The 20,194-nt window shown below is 39.3% G+C and overlaps 1 protein-coding gene and 1 long non-coding RNA gene across 2 annotated transcripts in view; one reads left to right on the top strand and one right to left on the bottom strand.

Moving 5' to 3' along the window:
• The window catches only part of LOC138925382 (uncharacterized), an 80,428-nt gene that overhangs the window by 11,896 nt on the left and 48,338 nt on the right, over positions 1–20,194 (top strand). The window lies entirely within an intron of this gene.
• Positions 12,592–20,194, bottom strand: part of PSMA8 (proteasome 20S subunit alpha 8) — a 42,221-nt gene continuing 34,618 nt past the window's right edge. The window contains exons 5-7 of the mRNA XM_001495329.5: positions 15,348–15,467; positions 15,166–15,228; positions 12,592–13,139 (exon numbers count right to left, since the gene is read on the bottom strand). Of these exons, the coding sequence (XP_001495379.1) occupies positions 13,047–13,139; positions 15,166–15,228; positions 15,348–15,467 (276 nt within the window). The 3' untranslated portion in view covers positions 12,592–13,046. The remainder of the gene's footprint in view (positions 13,140–15,165; positions 15,229–15,347; positions 15,468–20,194) is intronic.

The following is a 20,194-nucleotide window of genomic DNA, read 5'->3' as shown; positions in this document are numbered from 1 at the left end:
ATCTATAAAGCCACTGAAGGTGGGGAAAGCGTGTCCTGGGGGTGGAACTGGAGTTCGTCTCACTGAATCCAGTATTATCCAGTGATAATACTGGAGTACCAGAATCCATAAACCAAGTAGCTGCTGCTATAGCTCTGCAGTATCACTTCAGTGCCCTCTGTTGACCAAGCTTAGTGTTTCACCAGCTGACGAAGAAGAAACGTTTTCAGAGTTCAGCTCTGCTGTCACAAAAAGGGGCAAAGAAAGGTGATTTCTAGCTGGGAGATGAGAAGTTGATAGCTGGTGCACACATTACCATAAATATTTTATAGCATTTCATAAACACTTTAAATGAAAAATACAGTTTTTTAAAAGCATAGTGAAACTGTAGCATTGTTTTACATTTTTGCAGATATCTTGAATGTCTCACTTAATAGAAGACAGCTGGATTTTGTATCTGCTTCTGCATTCATTCTGTTGCAATATGTTATTTTGATTCAAGTGTATGAAGAAAATCTGACTTCATACAGGTAGTTGGAAAAGGGAAGAATATTTCAATAGCCTTTTCAGATCGTTGTGGATATTTGTCTTTGATGCTACATCAAAACTTGAAGAATAGTAGTTTCTTAAAGGTTAGTTGCAGTGTGGAAATTGAAATCATATCAATTAACTTTTCATACTTTGTTACATTGGAATCCATTGGTTACACTGAATGGATCTTTTACCTGTGCATGATTTTGTGTGTGTCTTTGGAAAATATTGGTTCCCTGAGTTATTCAGATCTTCCAAGTGGTGGCATATTTCATTATACAATATCGAACTCATATTTTTCAGTAACACTACTAATCTCATCAGCTTTGTATATTGGGAAGCTGTCAGTCTCTTAGTAGTGTATACAAGTCTTCCAAAATTCTAATTTTTGCTTGAAAGTTGAACTTCGTCATTGGCAATAAATGCTGTCAGTTGTTTTCCTTGAAGTGACAGGTTTACTGTTTTCATTTTTGAGAAAATGGTTACCAAATACCAATTCCCAAAAAATATAGTTTGTCTTAGTAAGTTTTAGACAAAACATAGTTTGTCTGAAAAACATAGTTCCTTTTTTTTGAGGAAGCTTAGCCCTGCGCTAACATCTGCTGCCAATCCTCCTCTTTTTGCTGAGGAAGACTGGCCTTGAGCTAACATCCATGCCCATCTTCCTCTACTTTATATGTGGGATGCCTGCCACAGCATGGCTTGCCAAGCGATGCCATATCTGTACCCGGGATCCGAACCGGCAAACCTCGGGCTGCCAAGAAGCAGAATGTGCACACTTAACTGCTGCACCACCGGGTCAGCCTCTGAAAAACATAGTTTCTTAAAAGAAATGACAATCCATGAAAAAAGTGGTTCCTTCAGCTGGCAGTTCAAATCGTCACATAAGTGCTTTTCCTCAAATCATTCTTCTTACTTTGGTAAATACCGGAAGTGCTTTTTATGTATTTCTCACTTTATTACACAGAATATTTAAAAGACAAGTAATTTTTACTATTTCATCAAGAACATCCTTAAGTGGAACTGCCTTTAAAAAAATCAAACGCCAAAAAGAGAGCACATGGCGGTAAAGCATACAATGCCTAGTGTATAGTTTGGTGTCACTGTGCCGATTGTCCTAAAGCTCCAGTAGGTTTACCGTCACTGCTTTTGCACCATCAGCAGAAATGTCCACACAGTTTTTAAAAAAGCAAACATCTTAGTATTTTATGAAAATAATTAAGACACCCATGTACCTCATGAAATGGTCTCCAGATACCCAGGGGTGGACACACCACATTTGGGTCACCACCGCAGTAAAGAAGACTGCTTTATTTCGTGTAAGCCAGTGTTTCACGGATTTCCCCAGCCAGGAATGCTTTGATCATATGACGCCCTTTAAGGTGGCACAGAGGAAGCTTACGTGGGATAGGTTTTGGAAAACTGTCCTGAGGTTGCTCCTTTGCCCAATATCATGCATTTCCCGCCAGCCAGTTTCTAAGGAGGGCAACCGCTGACCAATAATCTGCGTCTCTTTCCCGTCAAAAGGAAGAGTCCCTCCTCGCTCCCTCTTCTTTTTCAGAGATTGAATAATCTGTAGACTTCACCTACTACTTCAGTAAAGTTAAAACCTTTTTAGAGCTTTTATTTAGTCATCATAAATTGAGGCCCCAAACTGTAAGGTTACACTTTATAGCCGGAGACGCTACGCTCTAGTAGGAGACACAAGTATGAAACAATTACTAGACAGTATGAGACAGGTCACAATAAAGAGCTCTGGAAACACAGATATCAGACCTCTATTCCAGTCTGAGGAAAGTCTTCGTGGAGAGGACTGCCTGTCGTGAGTCATAAGAAATTTCCAGAATCATCTCAATCAATGAAAAGGAGGAGGGAAAAAAGTCTTTTCTGTGAGAGGAAGCTTGTGTGTGCTACCCAAGTCAGTCATGATGCCTGCCCTGTCCCCAGCCTCTTGCAAGAAAACTGCTCTACTGGCACAAAGGGCATCCCCTGGGGAACTGCTTGACCCTAAGCTGCTGGCCACTGCTGATGGACAAGCATCAGGAAGCTGGCCCAAGGGCTGCCAATCCTTGGATGCCTACAGTGGCCTTGCCCTGGCCTGATGCAAAAATATCAGCTCGTCCAAACATTTATTCTTTGCAGAATTGAAATTGGGAACCTTAGAAAGTGAAGGGAAATTAAGTATGGAAGGTGGAGCTACACGATCATAATTGAAAGAGAGGCTAGAGAGGCCATAATGCATCGGTATAAGCCCGAAGGTTATAAGGGAAAAGAAATGATGAATTAGCGTGAGCAATGAGTTAAAGAAATAAAATGAGGCAGAGAAAGTCAGTAAAGAGAGAAGAACAGAACAGATGTGGGGAAAGGAACTGATCTTGTTAGTGCAGTATTAGAGTTAAGATCTAAAAGCTCTTCATGTTGACATTTCTAGCACTGCCACTTCCTAGGAAGCAAAATGATGCTATTGTTCCCAGTTTTGTATTTCCCCATGAGAGCCCTTATTTCCTTGTGCCCTTACTTGAGTGAATCTTTGTTTCTTTTAACCAAAAGATCTCAGCTGTAATGGGCATAGAGAAAGCATGACACTATTAGCAAAATCAAAGTATCATGCCTGAGAAAAGGTGGCCTTGAGTTGTCCCTGAGTCCCTAGTGTAGCCTGGCCAGCCTCATGCATGATCACTCACATGTTATGTGCATTTCAAAGACAGAGTTTTATTTTGCCAAAGAAAGATATAATTTGGAGAACTTTTTTTTTTTTTTTAAGATTGACAACTGAGCTAACATCTGTTGCCAATCTTCTTCTTTTTCTTTTTTTTCCTTCTTCTTCTCCCCAAAGCCCCCAGTACATAGTTGTATATTCTAGTTGTAGGTCCTTCTGGTTCTGCTATGTGGAATGCCGCCTCAGCATGGCCTGATGAGCGGTGCCGTGTCCGCGCCCAGGATCCAACCAGCGAAACCCTGGGTCACTGAAGCAGACTGCATGAACTTAACCACTCGGCCACAGGGCCGGCCCCTGGAAAACTTTTCAAGACCTCTATTCTATTATTTTATCCATTATCAATAAATATAATATTATCTAGAATAAGATAAGTAAAAGAATATCTAATCTTATCCAGTAATTTCATGTATCTTTTAAGTGAGAAGCAAGGAAAGACCTGGCACCCAATTTTGGATTTATAGGATTTAATTTAAATGAATGCCTCTCTACTATTCATTCAACAGATATTTATTAAGTATCTACTATATGCTTGGCACCGTTCTGGGCACTGGTTGTATACCAATGAATAAAATGACGTAGAACTTATGATTCTAATGGGAGGGGGATCAGTCAGTAAACACATACAAACACACATTTCAGGTGTTAGGTGTTGGGGGGTGAGAGTTCTATTTGATATATGGTAGTCAGAGAAAGCCTCTTTGATAAGGGGACATTTGTACAGCAAGTGAAAGAAAGTACAGGAGCAAGCTGTGCCCATATAGGGTGCGGATAGAGTGATCCAGGCAGGGGACACAGTTAGTGCCAAGGCCCTGAGGCAGGAGCATGCTTAGTGTACATGAGGAAAAGCAGGGAGGCCAGCATGCCTTTAGCTGAATGAAGGAGGGCAGAATGGCAGGAATGGCAGGAGATGAAGCAAAAGAAGTGTGTGTATGGGAGGGAAGGGAGATCACACAGGCCAGAGTAGGGGCTACATGCAGATACTTAGCTAATGAGATCTAACCAATTCCTGGGTGCTGCCATTGCATCCTGGGCATCCATTACTTGGGAGCTTGACAGAATATGTTCTTGGACTCCACTCCAGACCTATTGAATCAGAACCTGCATTTTAACAAGATCCTCAGAGGTTCAAATACATTAAAGTATGAGAAGTACTAGTTTAGATAATGTGAGTTAACTTTCACAGAAAAATAGGAAACCGCAATTAGCACTTTTTCTTTAATTTTCAGATTAGGATGGATTTTTCTATTTTCAAAAAAACATCATTGGATTTTTTTTTTTTGAGGAAGATCTGCCACCAACCCTCCTCTTTTTGCTGAGGAAGCCTGGCCCTGAGCTAACATCTGTGCCCATCTTCCTCTACTTTATGTGTGGGATGCTTGCCACAGCATGGCTTGACAAGAGGTGTAGGTCTGCACCTGAGACCTGAACCCGAGAACTCCGGGCCACTGAAGCGGAACTTGTGAACTTACTTGCTGCACCACTGGGCCGGCCCCAGAGAATAAGCAATTTCCTATTGGAATTAGACCTCACATAATTGTGGGAGTTGATGGAGAAAGCTGTGCAAGACTGTTGCCTCTCTGTGGGCTTGAATGCACTGTACTCAGCTCAGTCTGGTAGTCAGGAAGGAAAGTTGGATGTGAAGTGGGGAGGCTGAGAACCAACTGTAACCCATGAGGACAAACAGTACCCTCGTGTATCTTTCACCATCTGCAATGGTGATGATTCTGGTGACCTGCAGCAAAAACTAGTGTCCTTTGCCATGAAGCAGCATGCATCCCTGGCCCAGTTCCCAAAGAATCTGAAGGAAGAAATCCAGCAGGATCTGGAGGAACTGGAGTGGCTATGGGCCTGGATGCCTTCCAGGACCAACAAAGTGAGCCAGCAAACCAATATCCTTTGAGAGATGCTACAGTGCCTGGTGCCCTACACTGAGCTGCTTCCCTTCTGCCTTTTGAATCTTGTGCAGATTTCTCTTGTGGCCAACTCGAACTTAGAACCATACAGGAAAGAGATTTCTGGGAAACAGTTCCAGGTTAGCTGAGTTGACATCATACAAAGCCAGCACAACTACAATGGGAATGGTGTAGAGAAGGAGGGATCCTCACTCGCTGTTAGGAGAAACATAAATTTGTATTATTGTGTAACATATCTTTGGCCGTGCAATTCTAATTCTAGTGATTTATCCTGTAAGTATACTTCTGCATATGGGAAGTGACAAACAAAAGTTTATTCATTGCAACATTATTAGCAGTAGCAACGCTGATGAACAGTAATGTTCATCAGTACAAGACTGGTTAATAATTTAATGTTACATCTGCACGTTGGAAAGAATGATGCTCACATGAGAAGGTCCTCAAAGATACATTAAGTGAAAAAATCAAGATACAGAACAGTATATTCTATGCTACTATTTGCATCAAAAGATATATTCATATTTGTATATGTATAAAATATCAATAGATGTATATGGAAAATATCAGTGGAAACATACTGGTAACATGGGTTGCCTCCAAGAAGAGGAACATACTTACTGGGGGACAAAAATGAGATGGAATATTTGACTATGTGAATGTATTACTCATTAAAAATAGGAGTAATAATGTAAAAATTCAATGAGACTATTACATGCATTTCTTCATGTTGTTTTTTTCCTGATATATGCCTTTTGAAATCAAGATCTTAAAGAAAAAGTCTAGTCACTTAAAGAAAAAGTCTATGTTTACTATATATGTAAAACACAGTGCACCTTTATAATCCTTTATTAAAAATACAGTGAAAAATTTTCTTGTAGATTTTAATCAGATTAGTCATTTTTTTGACCCCTCAGTAACGACTGAAAATTTATGTGGAGTTATGATAAGGTAATTGCTTAATTTCTTTCTAAAGGAATCTCAATGGATGTGAATATATATATTCAATTACATAAAACATGGAAATACTTGGAATGAAAAGCCCTAAGGAATTATGAAATATGAGTAGTGTAAGTGGTTTTTTGCAAACTTGGAGAGTATTTATTTCAATCACTTCCTTTACCAAAGATCAAGAAGAAATTTACTAGGTTATGAATGTCTTTTAAAACTTATTATGCAAACTCCAGATCTGTTTCCTAAGAGAATTAATCATAATTTCACTTCAAATAATGGTGAGATTGTCATGTCTTTCATTACTTCACTCACTTGGTCATATTCCTCATGATCACCAGGAATGAGGGGAAAAGAGATTTTTAGAAAGGGGTAAGTTTCAACTTTAGTAATGAAGCAAAGATGTCTCTGGCTCTGTTAGACAAGGGCATATTATAATGACATTCTGATACCATCCACTGTTTAAGACTTAAATATGATGTGTCAGATGCAGTTGAAGCCCCTTGTGTTCCCTTCTCTTCCAACCATCCTGATTTTGCTTCTTATTTTTATCTCATATGGAAACATTCCATAGATAACACATTATAATTAGGCATGCTTTTATTTTATTTTATTTTTTTTGAGGAAGATTAGCCCTGAGCTAACATCTGCTGTCAATCCTCCTCTTTTTGCTGAGGAAGACTGGCCCTGAGCAAACAGCCATGCCCATCTTCCTCTGCTTTATATGCGGGACATCTACCACAGCATGGTTTGCTGAGCAGTGCCATGTCAACACCCGGGATCCGAACTGGTGAACCCCGGGCCACCGAAGCAGAACGTGTGAACTTAACCACTGTGCCACGGGGCCGGCCCCTAGGCATGCTTTTAATTTTTCTCAAAAGAGTCTGTTTCTTGAGGGCAAGGTATGTGTCTTTAAATTTTCTTCATCTTTTTCTGCATTGAATGTTTTTTGGATTTATAATTGGGAAACACACAATAAATAAGTGCAGATAACTTACATGTACAGTTTAGAGAATGAGGTGAACATGCACTCACTCGCCACCCAGCTTTGCATTAGCAGTTCTTGTGCATGTCTCTCCCAGCGCCCAACAGAAATACTCACTATCCTGACTTTTGCAACAACCATTCCCTTGCTTTTCTTCAGTTTTACCTCAAACATTGTATCTTTTAAATACTATATTTAGCTTTGTAGGCCTTTAAGTTTTCTATAAACATCAGATTGTGTATACACTGTCACAGCTGGCTTTAGTTTTTCTCAGTATGATGTTTTTGAGACACATCCATTGTTGATACATCATGTAGCTGTAGTGCCTTCTTTTTACCTGCTATGGTATGCTACTGTATGAATAACAATTTATTCTTTTATTCTCTTTTTGATAAATATTAGGTCACTTCTTTTTTTTTTTTTTTTTCTATCACAAGCAATGCCTTTGTACGTGATTATTTTTATGTACATATGCTAGAGTTTCTATGGGCTATATACCTTGGAGGGGAATTGCTGCCTCTTTGACTTGACTAAGTCTCACTATCTTGCCCAAAGCAGTTGTCCTAGTCTACAGTTCTAATAGCAGTAGGTGAGTTCTTTTGGCTCCAAATGCTCACCAACATTTTATACAGTCCTTTTTAATTTTTGCCCATCTGATGGCTGTAAAATAGTGTCTCATCATAGTTATACTACACATTTCATGAATGACTCTGGTAGAACATCATTTAATAAGTTCCTCATAAAGAGGTCAGGTTTCCTCTTCTGTGACCCGCCTGTTTAAATGTTCCACCCACTTTTCTGTCACATTGTTTTTTTTTTTTTTTGAGAAAGATTAGTCCTGAGCTAACATCTGCTGCCAATCTTCTTCTTTTTGCTGAGGAAGACTGGCCCTGAGCTAACATCCGTGCCCATCTTCCTCCACCTTATACGTGGGATGCCTGCCACGGCATGGCTTGCCAAGCGGTGCCATATCTGCACCCGGGATCGGAACCGGCGAACTCCAGGCCGCTGAAGCAGAACATGCAAACCTACCCGCTGCACCACTGGGCCGGCCCCCACATTGTATTTTTTATTCCTTTGAACAAACAGTTCTTTATAAATTCCAGACACACAGCTTTTATCAGTGACATGTGTTACAAATGTCTTCTCCCATTTGTGGCCCATCTTTTTACTTTCTTTCTGTTATCTTTTGATGTAGAGAAGCTTATGTCTTCAGGTAGTTGGATTATCAGTCTTTTTCGTAAGTGTTAGCATTTTTTGTACCTTGTTTAGGAAATCTGTCCTTACCCCCAAAGTCTTAAAGCTATTTTGCTGAATAGTCTTCAAGTTTTATCTTTTATGTTTAGGTCTTTCATTGACCTGGAATTTTTTTTAATACTGTGAAGTAGAGGTCCAGTTCTTTCTTTCCAGATGGATAACCAGTTATCCTATCACCATTTATTGAAGAACTTGTTCTTTACCCACTGACTGATGCTGCGCTGCTGGCTGCCAACAACCAAGTATTCCAGGAAGGGTGGGTGTGTTTCTAGGTTCTCTCCTGTCTCGTTCTCAGTTTGCTTATTCCCTGTGCCAGTGCAGCCTCCTCCAGGGCAGCACCAGCATCTGCGAAAATGCCTCTTCTGATTTTCAAATCTTTTTGGTTTTGGCCTCTGGGGATTTCCGTTACTTCTTGTGAGCTCAGCTATGCATTTAAAAGGATGTTTGTTAGGTGTTATCCAGCATTTCTATGCCTGTAGTGAGAAATTTTTTTAGACTATGTAGTTGACCATAACCCAGTGATGGGAAGAGAACTTCTTTAGCTGATTCCTAAAACCAAATGTTTGTGATTATCTCACCTGGAGGATACAAGAGAGAAAAAGCACAACGTGCTTGCATTTGGGGGAATCTTCTCTCAATAAAAGATGTAGAAATGACATTTTAAATAGAAATAATGTTTGAGTATATTTTGGCTAAAATGTCACATTAAACAAAAAATCACAGGGAGTGGGGCCAGCCCAGTGACATAGTGGTTCAGTTCACGCGCTCTGCTTTGGTGGCCTGGGGTTTGCAAGTTCGGATCCTGGGCATGGACCTACACACCACTCGTCAAGCCACACTGTGGCAGCATCCCACATACAAAATAGAGGAAGATTGCCACAGATGTTAACTCAGGGACAATCTCCCTCACCAAAAAACAAAATTTAGAAAAAAAGTCACTTTATGTAGATCAGCAAAACCTGGCCAAAATAATACCTTCCAAAGTAAAAGAAAGCAGTTGAGCCAAAAATAATCAAGACCCTCATGCTGGGTACAGGAGGAATAAAGCCAGTGAGATATAAAGGCTCTTGCCCCTCAGGAAACAGCTTTGTGAGGGAGATTTGGGAGATTTTGAGGGACAGGTGTGGTGGCAAAGCAGCATAACCATCAGCCCTTGGGCATAAACCACATAACCTGTCTCATGAGAGTTATTGAGAATTGAGTTAATGTTTGTAAAGAACTCAGTGTCTGGCATGTAGTAAGCATTATATGAGTACTTGTTTAATAAAAGTAAGGGGTAGAATTAGAACCATATCATTTGGATGATGTGTCCCTGTTCCCCCAGATAGGAAACATGGGATCCACACAGCTGAGGTATGATTCAGAAGAGGGTCATTAACAATATATCAATTTATAGCCAAATCCATCCAGAGGCGCACAATGGCCCGTCCTCAGATCAGAGATGGAAATTGGGAGACAGGGAGGTATAACCCCCTTGTTTTGTTTATTAACACACAAAACATGTCTCATTTCCATTTTAAAAGATCTGGTGTTGTGTGCTGCATTTACTAGGGAATATTTAAATATTACTCCAGAAACATGTTCCATATTAAATTCACAGATTGTAAGGGAGATATACTTTTCATTATTCAGATAACTTGCAAGAATGGACTCAATTATTTGGTACTATGATCTCTTCAAGACAAGGACCATATCATGTTCATTTCTGGTACGTGGCAGAAAGAATGTTCAGTGAGGGATGAGTAGTAGCTGAATGCCACTTCAGATCACTGCACCTTCAGTTGGTTTCCCAGGACCATACTATGTTGCATAACACCACATTCCTCTCTTCCTGGAAGTCCTCCTATTTTTATTTAACCAGGGTCTGAATCCACTTTGAGGGGCCCTGCATGCAATGTATATTCATTGATAATGTGAGGACTTCCCATCACTATAATGTTCAACAAGGGAAAAAGGGATTTAGGAAGTTGATTTCTACACTAAGTGAGGGATTAAACTAGATGATTCGTGCCCCCATCCTCCCAATATCTGATATGTGCAACAGTCTGCAAGTTAACACAGCTCAACAAGCATGTATTCTGTCTTAACAATAGGGAAGGTGTGGAAACAAAGATGAAAGAGACGTGAGTCCCAGCCCTGCCTCCTGAAGAGCTGCTAGTTTAGTAGGGAAGACAGACACAGAGCACTAATCCCAATTATTATATATATATATATATATATATTTCTAGGAAGATTAGCCCTGAGCTAACATCCATGCACATCTTCCTCCACTTTATATGTGAGACGCCTACCACAGCATGGCTTGCCAAGTGGTGCCATGTCCGCACCCAGGATCCGAACCGGCGAACTCCGGGCCACCAAGAAGCAGAATGAGCGAACTTAACCCCTGCACCACTGGGCCGGCCCCACTAATCCCAATTATATATAACTATTTGGGTTTAATATCTGCCTTCTCACTACTGTGTAGTGAGGACAAAAAACAAAGACAACTCTTTACCACTATATCCCTGGCATCTAACAGTGCCTGTTGCTTAAAGCACTCAATATTTGTCAAAAAAAGTAGATCAAACAGACAATTTCAATATAGTCAATATAGTATGATGAGTGCCAAGAAACAGGGATGTGCAAGATGCTGAGCCATGTATCCAGAGTATCAAGGATTCGCAATGGGTTCATTGCAGTGCAGCAGGAAAATGCAAACATCCCGCCCCTCCTGTGTGCGTGTGTGCGTGTTGAGGGAGATGCCTTTAGTAGGAGCTGATTATTGATTATCAAAGGTGTGGATTTTTTTTCCAATGTGCTAAAATTTTGTTTAGTAAGGCTTCGCTTGGGAAGCACCTTTGCTTCCGGAAAGCTAAGCAGGGCCAGGAGGTGACAGGAAACACGTATTTGGCTTTGATTCTAAGTTTTAAAGAAGGGTATAGGGAGCCATGAAATTCCATGGTTCCAGTGAAACTAGAAAGGCAGTCGGGGTCTAAGTCAGAGTGGAATACTGTACATTCTGCCCTAGAAAATGCCCTGGAGTCCTTCTGTTTGAGGAATGGAAGTGCAGCAGCAGGAGGCCACAGGAATTTGGCCCAAGATGAATACCAGTGAGGCGGCCTTGTACTCTGCTCTTTCTTTTGCCCTTTCTTCAGAGCACTACAACTACCAATGGCTTAGATCTTATGATAGCCTACCCAAACTGATTCTTTCCTTTACCAGGTCCCCTGAGCCTTTTATTCTTCTGCAAAAACTCAACCTCTTTCCTTGTTTTCAAAAAGAATATTAAAAAAAGACAAAGCTCTAAAATAATAAGGTATATAAGCTTTTGTGTTTATACCTATTAGTATCTTTTGTTTTAAAAAATATAACCTCATTACAGGCATTAAACACATTCTTTTTGTGGGCCATTTGGATTAATTTTTCTTTTTTTTCTTTTAGAAGATTGGTCCTGAACTAACATCTGGTGCCAATCTTCCTCTTTTTTGCTTGAGGAAGACTGTCCCTGAGTTAACATCTGTGCCAATCTTCCTCTATTTTATGCTGGATGCCGTCACAGTGTGGCTTGACGAGCAGTGCTAGGTCTGTGCCGAGGATCTGAACCTGTGAACCCTGGGCTGCTGAAGTGGAGCATGTGAACTTAACCACTATGCCACGGGGCCAACCCCTGGATTAATTTTTTATATTTATTACTCCCAATAAGCCTAGCACAATGCAAGCATATAGTAAGCACTCAGATATCTGATGGCACATATAACAAATCTAACACACTGGACATGCTTAAGATAAAATTAAAATTGAAACTAAGAATTAAATGTATTGGGGCTGGCCCAGTGGTGCAGCAGTTAAGTTCATACATTTCCTGCTTCAGTGGCCTGGGGTTCGCCAGTTTGGATCCTGGGTGGGGACATGGCACCTCTTGGCAAGCCATGTTGTGGTAGGTGTCCCACATATGAAGTAGAGGAAGATGGGCACGAATGTTAACTCAGGGCCAGTCTTCCTCAGCAAAAAGAGGAGGATTGGCAGCAGATGTTAGCTCAGGGCTAATCTTCCTGAAAAAAAAAAAAAGAATTAAATGTATTCACTTCTCTCCTTATTTTCATATAGTCCCCTGTTGAGATGTCCTTATAAGTTCTTACCACACTTTATTTTAATTGCCTATTTGGATTAGGCCTTTAATATGTGTCCCATGAACAAAATGATATACTGCAACTTATGAAATGACAAAGGCAAAATAAATATGACAAAATATTTAAAAATGAAGCAAGCTGACAAAATTTTGGCAATTCACCAATGCAAGGATGTTTTTATCATGCATCTAGAAATGCAACTCAATATTATATTCAGTTTATTTTGGAACAGCTTTTTACCTGATATCAATACTCAAATGTCACCAAATTATTAATTTTTTTAATTAATGTTTTTTCTTAATTACATTTGCATATATGAAGAAAAGTAATACACTGGACAAGTTATAAAGTACTGTCTCAGGCTTATGTGGAATTATGATTGCTTCCAACAATTACTGAAAGCTCTTTTCAAAGATAACCTTCCTACTAATGTATGTTTGTCCATGTAATAGACTGAAGACAGGCAGAAATCTGGCATTCTTGAAACAGCATGTAACTACTCAATGTAATGCTACAAATCAACTTATTTCCTTTAAAACTTCACTAAATAATTCCGAGGAGTACAACCAAACATTCAAAGCTCCCCGTGCTCATCCTAAGAATTAGGCAATCTTCTTTGATTTTTTCTTCTCTGCTTCTTCCTTTTCCTTTTCTATTTCAGTTACTTGTAATTCAATTTCTTTGGCACTAAACATCTGAGAAGAGAAAAAATTTAAAAAGCAAATTTCAATAATACCAGTAATTTCTAAATATTTATAGTATGAAGGAACTCAATTATATTTTATAAATTTACATTTTCTATTTATAACTTTATAGTGTATATAACTTCAAATATGTAATGAAATATTTCAAAAGGTTTAAAAGCAACACAACTTGTAACAATTATGGACAAAACCAGGACTCTATGACATTTCCACTATCACTGTGCTCTAAAAGAGCGCAGGGTACAATGTGATGTTGCATTACGTATCCTGTATATGCATATAACTTGGAAAAGATTTGAATGCAAGGCTTATTCTATTCGTGAGCAAACAACTCCTTACTGAACTCCCCCTAGCCCTACCCCACTGTGTGATTCTCTGATAGGATTTGACTATCTTATCAGCTCACAGACTAGCCAAAGAGGTAGGGAAAAGATGATTTAGACTGCTTTGTTTACAACTCCCTCACTAAGTACAAAGCAAAAACAGTTTTTATTTTATTAATATCAAAGATGAGAGCAACTTGCTCAAGGTCATACTGTTAAACAAATGCATCGCTGGAACTTAAACCCAGGTCTATCCAATTCCAGAGCACATGCTCTATTTCCCCTACAGCCTCTCCTGAAATATAATGTGGAAGGAGAGCATAGCTTTGCTGCTGTACACATACCACCCTACCACTCATAAATAAAAATATATGTATAACTCTGTGTGTGTGTCTCTCCAGATGTGTATATATGTATGTGATGGGGCTGGAGAGATGACTCTGGTCTCAGTGGTTCTCTGTCCCTGTGGTGTTGACACATCTGTCCCCCCATCCTTTACAGCAGGGGTGACAATGCGGCTCAGTTCCCATCTCCACACTCTGTGCTCAGCACTCTGGTTATTTCTGTGGGGCTGTGCTGGGGCAGACCCCATTACTCTGTCCCCATTTCTCTTATTCACTGAAACTTTGCTGCTGCCCTATCCTTGCGTCCTCCGTCTATTGATTAACTAATAAAAGGTGGGAATGTGATGTCAAAACAATGACAACAACAAAGCCCCTAAAACCCAAAAACCCCACTGCTCCACATAGCACTGATTTTAACATTATTTCCCCTTGAAATATTTTCCTTAAAACAAAAGAAAAGGTATATGTGAAATAATCCTTTTTAGCACCTTTTTCGTATAGATTCCCATGCTTTACGTGATTTTGTACACTCTCAGCTAGAGAGAGCTAGTCAGCAAACCAGACTGTAAAGTTCTACCTAATGAACAATCGTGAACCACATTTCAAATGCTCTTTAGCCCATGAGTCCTCTATCACAATATCCTAACAATTTATCACATTGTTCTAAACAATTTATTTTGTGGTCCAGCAGTTTTAACCCATAAGAGCTGACAAAAGGCATAGAAAGAATAATGCTAGACTTGCCACAAAGACATATGGAAAGGTTATTACACTAGGCATTAAAATTTAAATCGCAAGCCACTTTTAAGTGAAAAGAAGAGAGAAGAGATAAAAGCCAGTAGGCAACCAAGAATGGGTGGTGCCTTAACATAATGAAGGATAACACTATGTTAGAAGCCTGGAGGGCCAACAATTATATAAATAGCAGCTGAATGACACTGGCTGGAAGCACATCTTGATTTCAGGAGATCTAAAAAGACAGGAAGAGTAACTGCTCTCTATATGGTGCCAGGAATGACTCTCCATAGGGAATAGCTATACTGACACCATATAGGGCTGACTCAGTAGGAATTCCTACTTAGAAGAATATATACCACTAAATGGGATAGGCCTATATATAGATCTCAGTGCCTCTAAGTCTTCACAAAGGGTTAGGCATAGGTAACTGTTTGCAATAAGCACATACAAATTAGTGACAGCCTACAGAAACAAAATGGAAATTGCAGTGTCAATGGATGCTAAAGGGATGTTTCAGGCTGATAATGAAGACACCAGTGGGTGTCAACAACATTTTAATTTTTTGTCAAAATACTTTATACTACAGGTATTTTTTTCTTCCTAATGACTTACCTTCAAAGGTTGGTTTCTTCTTATTATAGCAAGTTGAATGTTTTTTCCACCAGACTGGACAACCTAATGTAGAATAAGTGCAATGTGAGAATTACTTCAGGAAATTCTGTGTTTTAATAAGCCACTGAATGAAAAAAAAAAAACCCTATGCTTTTCTGAATAAGCTTTATTAGATCACTTACTTCTAGCAAAGCTCTTATTGCTAATTTTACAGCTTCGTTGTCGTTTGCTATAGCATCTTCTGTGTAATTCTTTTCTAGGAATTCTCGAACAGTTTTAGCACTTCGGCCTATTGCATTTGCCTTGAAAAATAGAAGATAAGTATTATTATTACTGCAGTATGAATGGATTTATGGTTAATAAGTGAATTTTAGAGACTTAGAGTTTTCATAATTACTAAATGAAAATTGAAGGTTTGAAAACTTAGCAAGCATTTCAGCAGCTCATTTGGTTACTGTATGAATAATTTTATTTTCAATATGAAATCAATATGAATAAACTTATTTTCAAATATACCAACACTTTGTCCTGGGTCTTGGCCAATGCTTTCTTTTACTTTAATGGTTCCAAAATCCTTGATAGCCAGAAGAGATTGAAAGAGTTGAAATTCCAAAAGATGTGGAGGGGAAAGGAGGTGTAACTTTGCAATATGGTGCAAAAGGAAGAAAGAGAAGACTGAAAAAAAAAAGGACATCCACGTGAAGAAGAAAGCTGACATGAGTAGGACTGTGTATCATTTTCTCAGAACTTAGAATAAAGTACAGAATTTAGAATAAAGTATAGCTATTATTGATTCATTATCTTCTTTGACTATAAGCAAGAAGTGCTTCTTCTGTTCCATTGCGTGTTTTATATTGTTCTGTAGACATTTCTGAAGGAAAGAGGCAAATGGATTTCCCTGGAGGCATGGCTATAGGTAGTAAATGCTGTGTTCTTTTAATTCAGTCTAAATATCCAGACTAATACTAGTGATGATAATAGTAATTTACATTAACAGAACACTTACGTGCCAGGCACTATATTAAGCATTTTACACGGATTATCTCATTTAACCATTACAAAACCAAACAGGTACTATTACTAACTCCAATTCATGGGTAAAGAAATGAAGGATTGGAAAGGTTAAAACGAGGTTTCTCAACCTCAGCACTATTGACATTTTGGGCTGGATATTTCTTTGCTGTGGGGGGCTGTCCTGTGCATCGTAGGAGGTTTAGCAACCTCTATCCACTAGATGCCAGGAGCGGCCCCTATCCCAGCTGTAACAGCCAAACATGTCTCTACATCGTGCCACATGGACTGAATCGCCAGTCCAAGCTTTGACCTCTATGCACTATGCCGCCACATGCCTCTTCGCTATGATGACTCTAGACAGGGGAAAGAACCAGCAGAAGGACCCGTTCTTTCACGGAAGGATCCTGGCATTAAAGGGGAAATGTTCCAGTTCTAACTGGTTAGTAGTATGATTACAGGAAAGAGATCTCAAAGGAGATCTTTAGGAAGGGAGCATGAAAACACATCTTTTGTACTACACGGGAGTTACTGTTCTGCTACTTCACAGAGCTTTTTCTATGTCTCTGTGTTTCAGAGGATTAAAATAAATAGCTGTGAAATTTTAAATTCGATTTTGTGGCCTTGAAATTCCACTATGATCAAAAGTAAAGCGTGGTACGACTTTGGAGTTTATTAGCTACTAGTTTTTTGGGGGTAACTAACTGGTTGCTGCCAAGAGGGGAAGTACCTACGGTAGCAGTTTATCCAGAAATCTCAGCCCTTACAGATCACTCCTGACTTTCCTGTCCACTTTCTCCAATTGCCGACGTCAAAATTCTTTAATTCTCACCTACTTGACTGGTTTCCTAAAATCTAGCTGCTTCTTGCCACACTCATATTCCCACCCTGCCTCCAACCCCATCACCCACCCCAGCCACTTCAACAGCCTCTGATGGTTTTGCAATGTTTTTCCTGCTTGTCTATCCAGATTTACGATGATTTTCTGTGGCAGAGAATACTAGCTGTCAACCCCAATGTCCATTCTTCCTTTGTGACAGAACTTGGGGCAATGTGCCTGCTGAAAAAATGTCATTTCCTAGCCTCCATTACAAATAGAAATATACAAGTGAAAGTAACTGGGTGGAACTTCTAGGACTCTTTTGCTGCCTGGAATGCAGACATGTTGGCTGGATGTCTGGTAGCTAACTTGAGAGCATGGAAAAAGACTAAGATAATAAAAGAGACAAACACTGGCAAGTGCCTACCTTCAAACTTCTCATTATGTGAGAAAAGCAAATCCTTATGTGTTACGAATCATATCTCTGTTGTTACGAGCCCAAAACAATACCTCACAGATACACCTCTGAGTGGATCCTGTCACTCAGTGCCCCTTGCCCCTTATTCCCAGAGCTCCTGGGGGTGCCGATGGCAGATAGCCCAGGCTCTTCACTTTCTTGAGAGATGCCTTGGTTAACTGAGCTGCCTCACCCAAGGTCATGCACTCTTCTAGCGGTGGCCCATAGCCAATGACTGATGAAGAGTTGTTAATGTCCAGCCCCCTCACCCCAACTTGGAACAACTTTGAAGAGCCACCCGAGATGCAGAGCTTCCCATGGGGCTGACCAGGCCTTTACTGAGACTGCACTGCAGTCCCCCTTCTCCCTCTGCCTCGCGCTGTTCCCTTCCTTTCAAGAAATGCTGATCCCAAAAGCACTTCATAATACACTTCCTAAAAATGATGGTTAAACAGCCTTTAAAAGTCTTTTCGGTCCTAAGATGCTGTGTCTCTATGGGAGTATTTTCCAAAGAATACCAGAGTGGAGAGAGGATCTATGATAAAAGGTTTCTAAATTCAAGTAACCTTGGCGATGACTACTTTAACTGCTTCTGGAAGACGTACAATGCTTTTTAGAAGATCCATAACCTAATAAAACATTAAATTTCTTTAGACAAACACCACCCAAAATGACTTAGCTTGTTTACCTTATATCTATATATCTAGTAACATCAAAGAAATACACTTTGAGAAACATTGTTCTGAAGTACACAACATATTAACTTTGTTCCCGTTTTGAAGCATTACTGACAACAGCAAAACATGCCCCCGAAAGCATTAACACTGTTAGTTTTGTAATATCGCGCTTTGGTCATTTGGAAACACTGCTTCAGAGAATTAACGCAGATCTTCCAAATGTTGACCAGTTTGATTTCTAAAATATCAAATAATCATGCTCATTAATTTCACCGCCAATCTCATCAAAGATGTCTTTAAGTACTGAGAAACTGTTCAGCTCTTTGTGACAAATGTTTTTCAAAATTTTAATTTTCGCTTGAAAGCTTGAATTTTATCACTGGCAACAAATACTATCGGTTGTTTCCTTAAAGTAAAGGCCTCGGATCACTCATTCTTTAGAAGATTTCCTGCTAAATTTCCAAGTCTGAATAACCACAGTTATTCTGTCTGTTGTGCTATCAAGTAAAAATGAAGTTCCATAAAAAATGGGCTATTTTAGCTTACAACTCAAACAATCGCATAATTGTTTTTCCTCAAAACAACATTACCTGCAGTAGATGTGCTTTAAGCATACTTCTGTTTCATCACACAGAATATGAAAAGATGCATACTTGAGAGTTAATGTTTTTCCCCCCTGAGGAAGATTCACCCTGAGCTAATATCTGTGCCAGTCTCCCTCTATTTTGTACATGGGTCGCAGCCACTGCAGGGCCGCCAATGAGGGGTGTAGGGGTGTAGATCTGCACCTGGGAACTAAACCTGGGCTGCCAAAGTGGAGTGCACCGAACTTAACCACTAGATCATGGGGCAGGCCCAAAGAGTTGAGATTTTTTATAATAATGTTTTTATTGAGATGTAATTGACATAGTATATTAGTTTCAGGTGTACAAAATAATGATTCCATATTTTATATATTGCAAAATGATCATAATAAGTCTAGTTAACATCCTTCACCACACACAGTTACAATATTTTCCTGTGATGAGAAAAAAGTCGATTTAATAAAATTAATGATTTTTACTGTTTCATCAAAGACAACTTATGAGGAAGTTGAATTTATTTATTAATTTACTACAAATGCATGATGGTAAAGAATACAATGAGTACTAGTACACCTGGGTGCTAGGGCACCAGCAGTTTCATCCACCATTGCTTTTACATCATCACTACAAATGTCCACACAGAGACAAAGCGAAGGATTGTCTTAGTATTATTATGAAAATAATTTTTACTTCATGGACCAGGAGTCTGAAGACTACATTTTGAGATCTGTCACTTTATACTATGTATCCTATTTGGCTACATCCTGTAAGCTTATAAGGCCAAGAAACCCCTACACAGTATGGGTTTTACACAGACATACCTGAAATTTTCTAACACTGCAGTTTTTTAAATTAAAAGGATGGGTTCTAAATCTGGCAGGTCAGCAAAGTCATCTGGGAAGAGCCCTTGTCCCAACATAGCCACTTGGCTGGCTTCTTTTCATTCAGTCTCAGCTTAAACATCCCTTCTTCAGAGAAATGTTCCCTCTACATACAATCTAAAGCAACTCTCTGTTGTGATCTAGGACATTATCCAGCAGCTTGGTTTCATCATTGCACTTATCTCTACTTAATGTCAAACTAAACAAAGAAAAGTGCAAGTTGTAGAATGATATGCATAATATGATACCAATTGTATGAAATTTTAAAATATGCAAAATAGTCCCTATTACTTATGGATACTTCCATGTGCAGTAAAAGTGTAAAGTTATGCATTGAAAAGATAAATGTCAAATTTAGGATAGTGGTTTCCTGGAGCAGGTAGGAGGAGATGTTGTAGGAGGGGAATGAGATTAGAAGGATGCACAAGAAGCTTCAATTACATTCAAGCTGGCTGGTGGTTACACGGGTGTTTTAAATATTATTTTCAGAAGTCTGAAATATTTCTCTTAAAAAATGATCTGGAGCAAATATGATAAAACATTAACATCTATTTAAATTTGCTGAATACATGCGTATATTTATATTATTTTGTATTCTT

Source organism: Equus caballus, chromosome 8, assembly GCF_041296265.1.
Source record: "Equus caballus isolate H_3958 breed thoroughbred chromosome 8, TB-T2T, whole genome shotgun sequence".
Classification (NCBI taxonomy): domain Eukaryota; kingdom Metazoa; phylum Chordata; class Mammalia; order Perissodactyla; family Equidae; genus Equus; species Equus caballus.
Note: the sequence above shows the minus strand (reverse complement) of the source record. Positions and strands in the feature narration are given on the sequence as shown.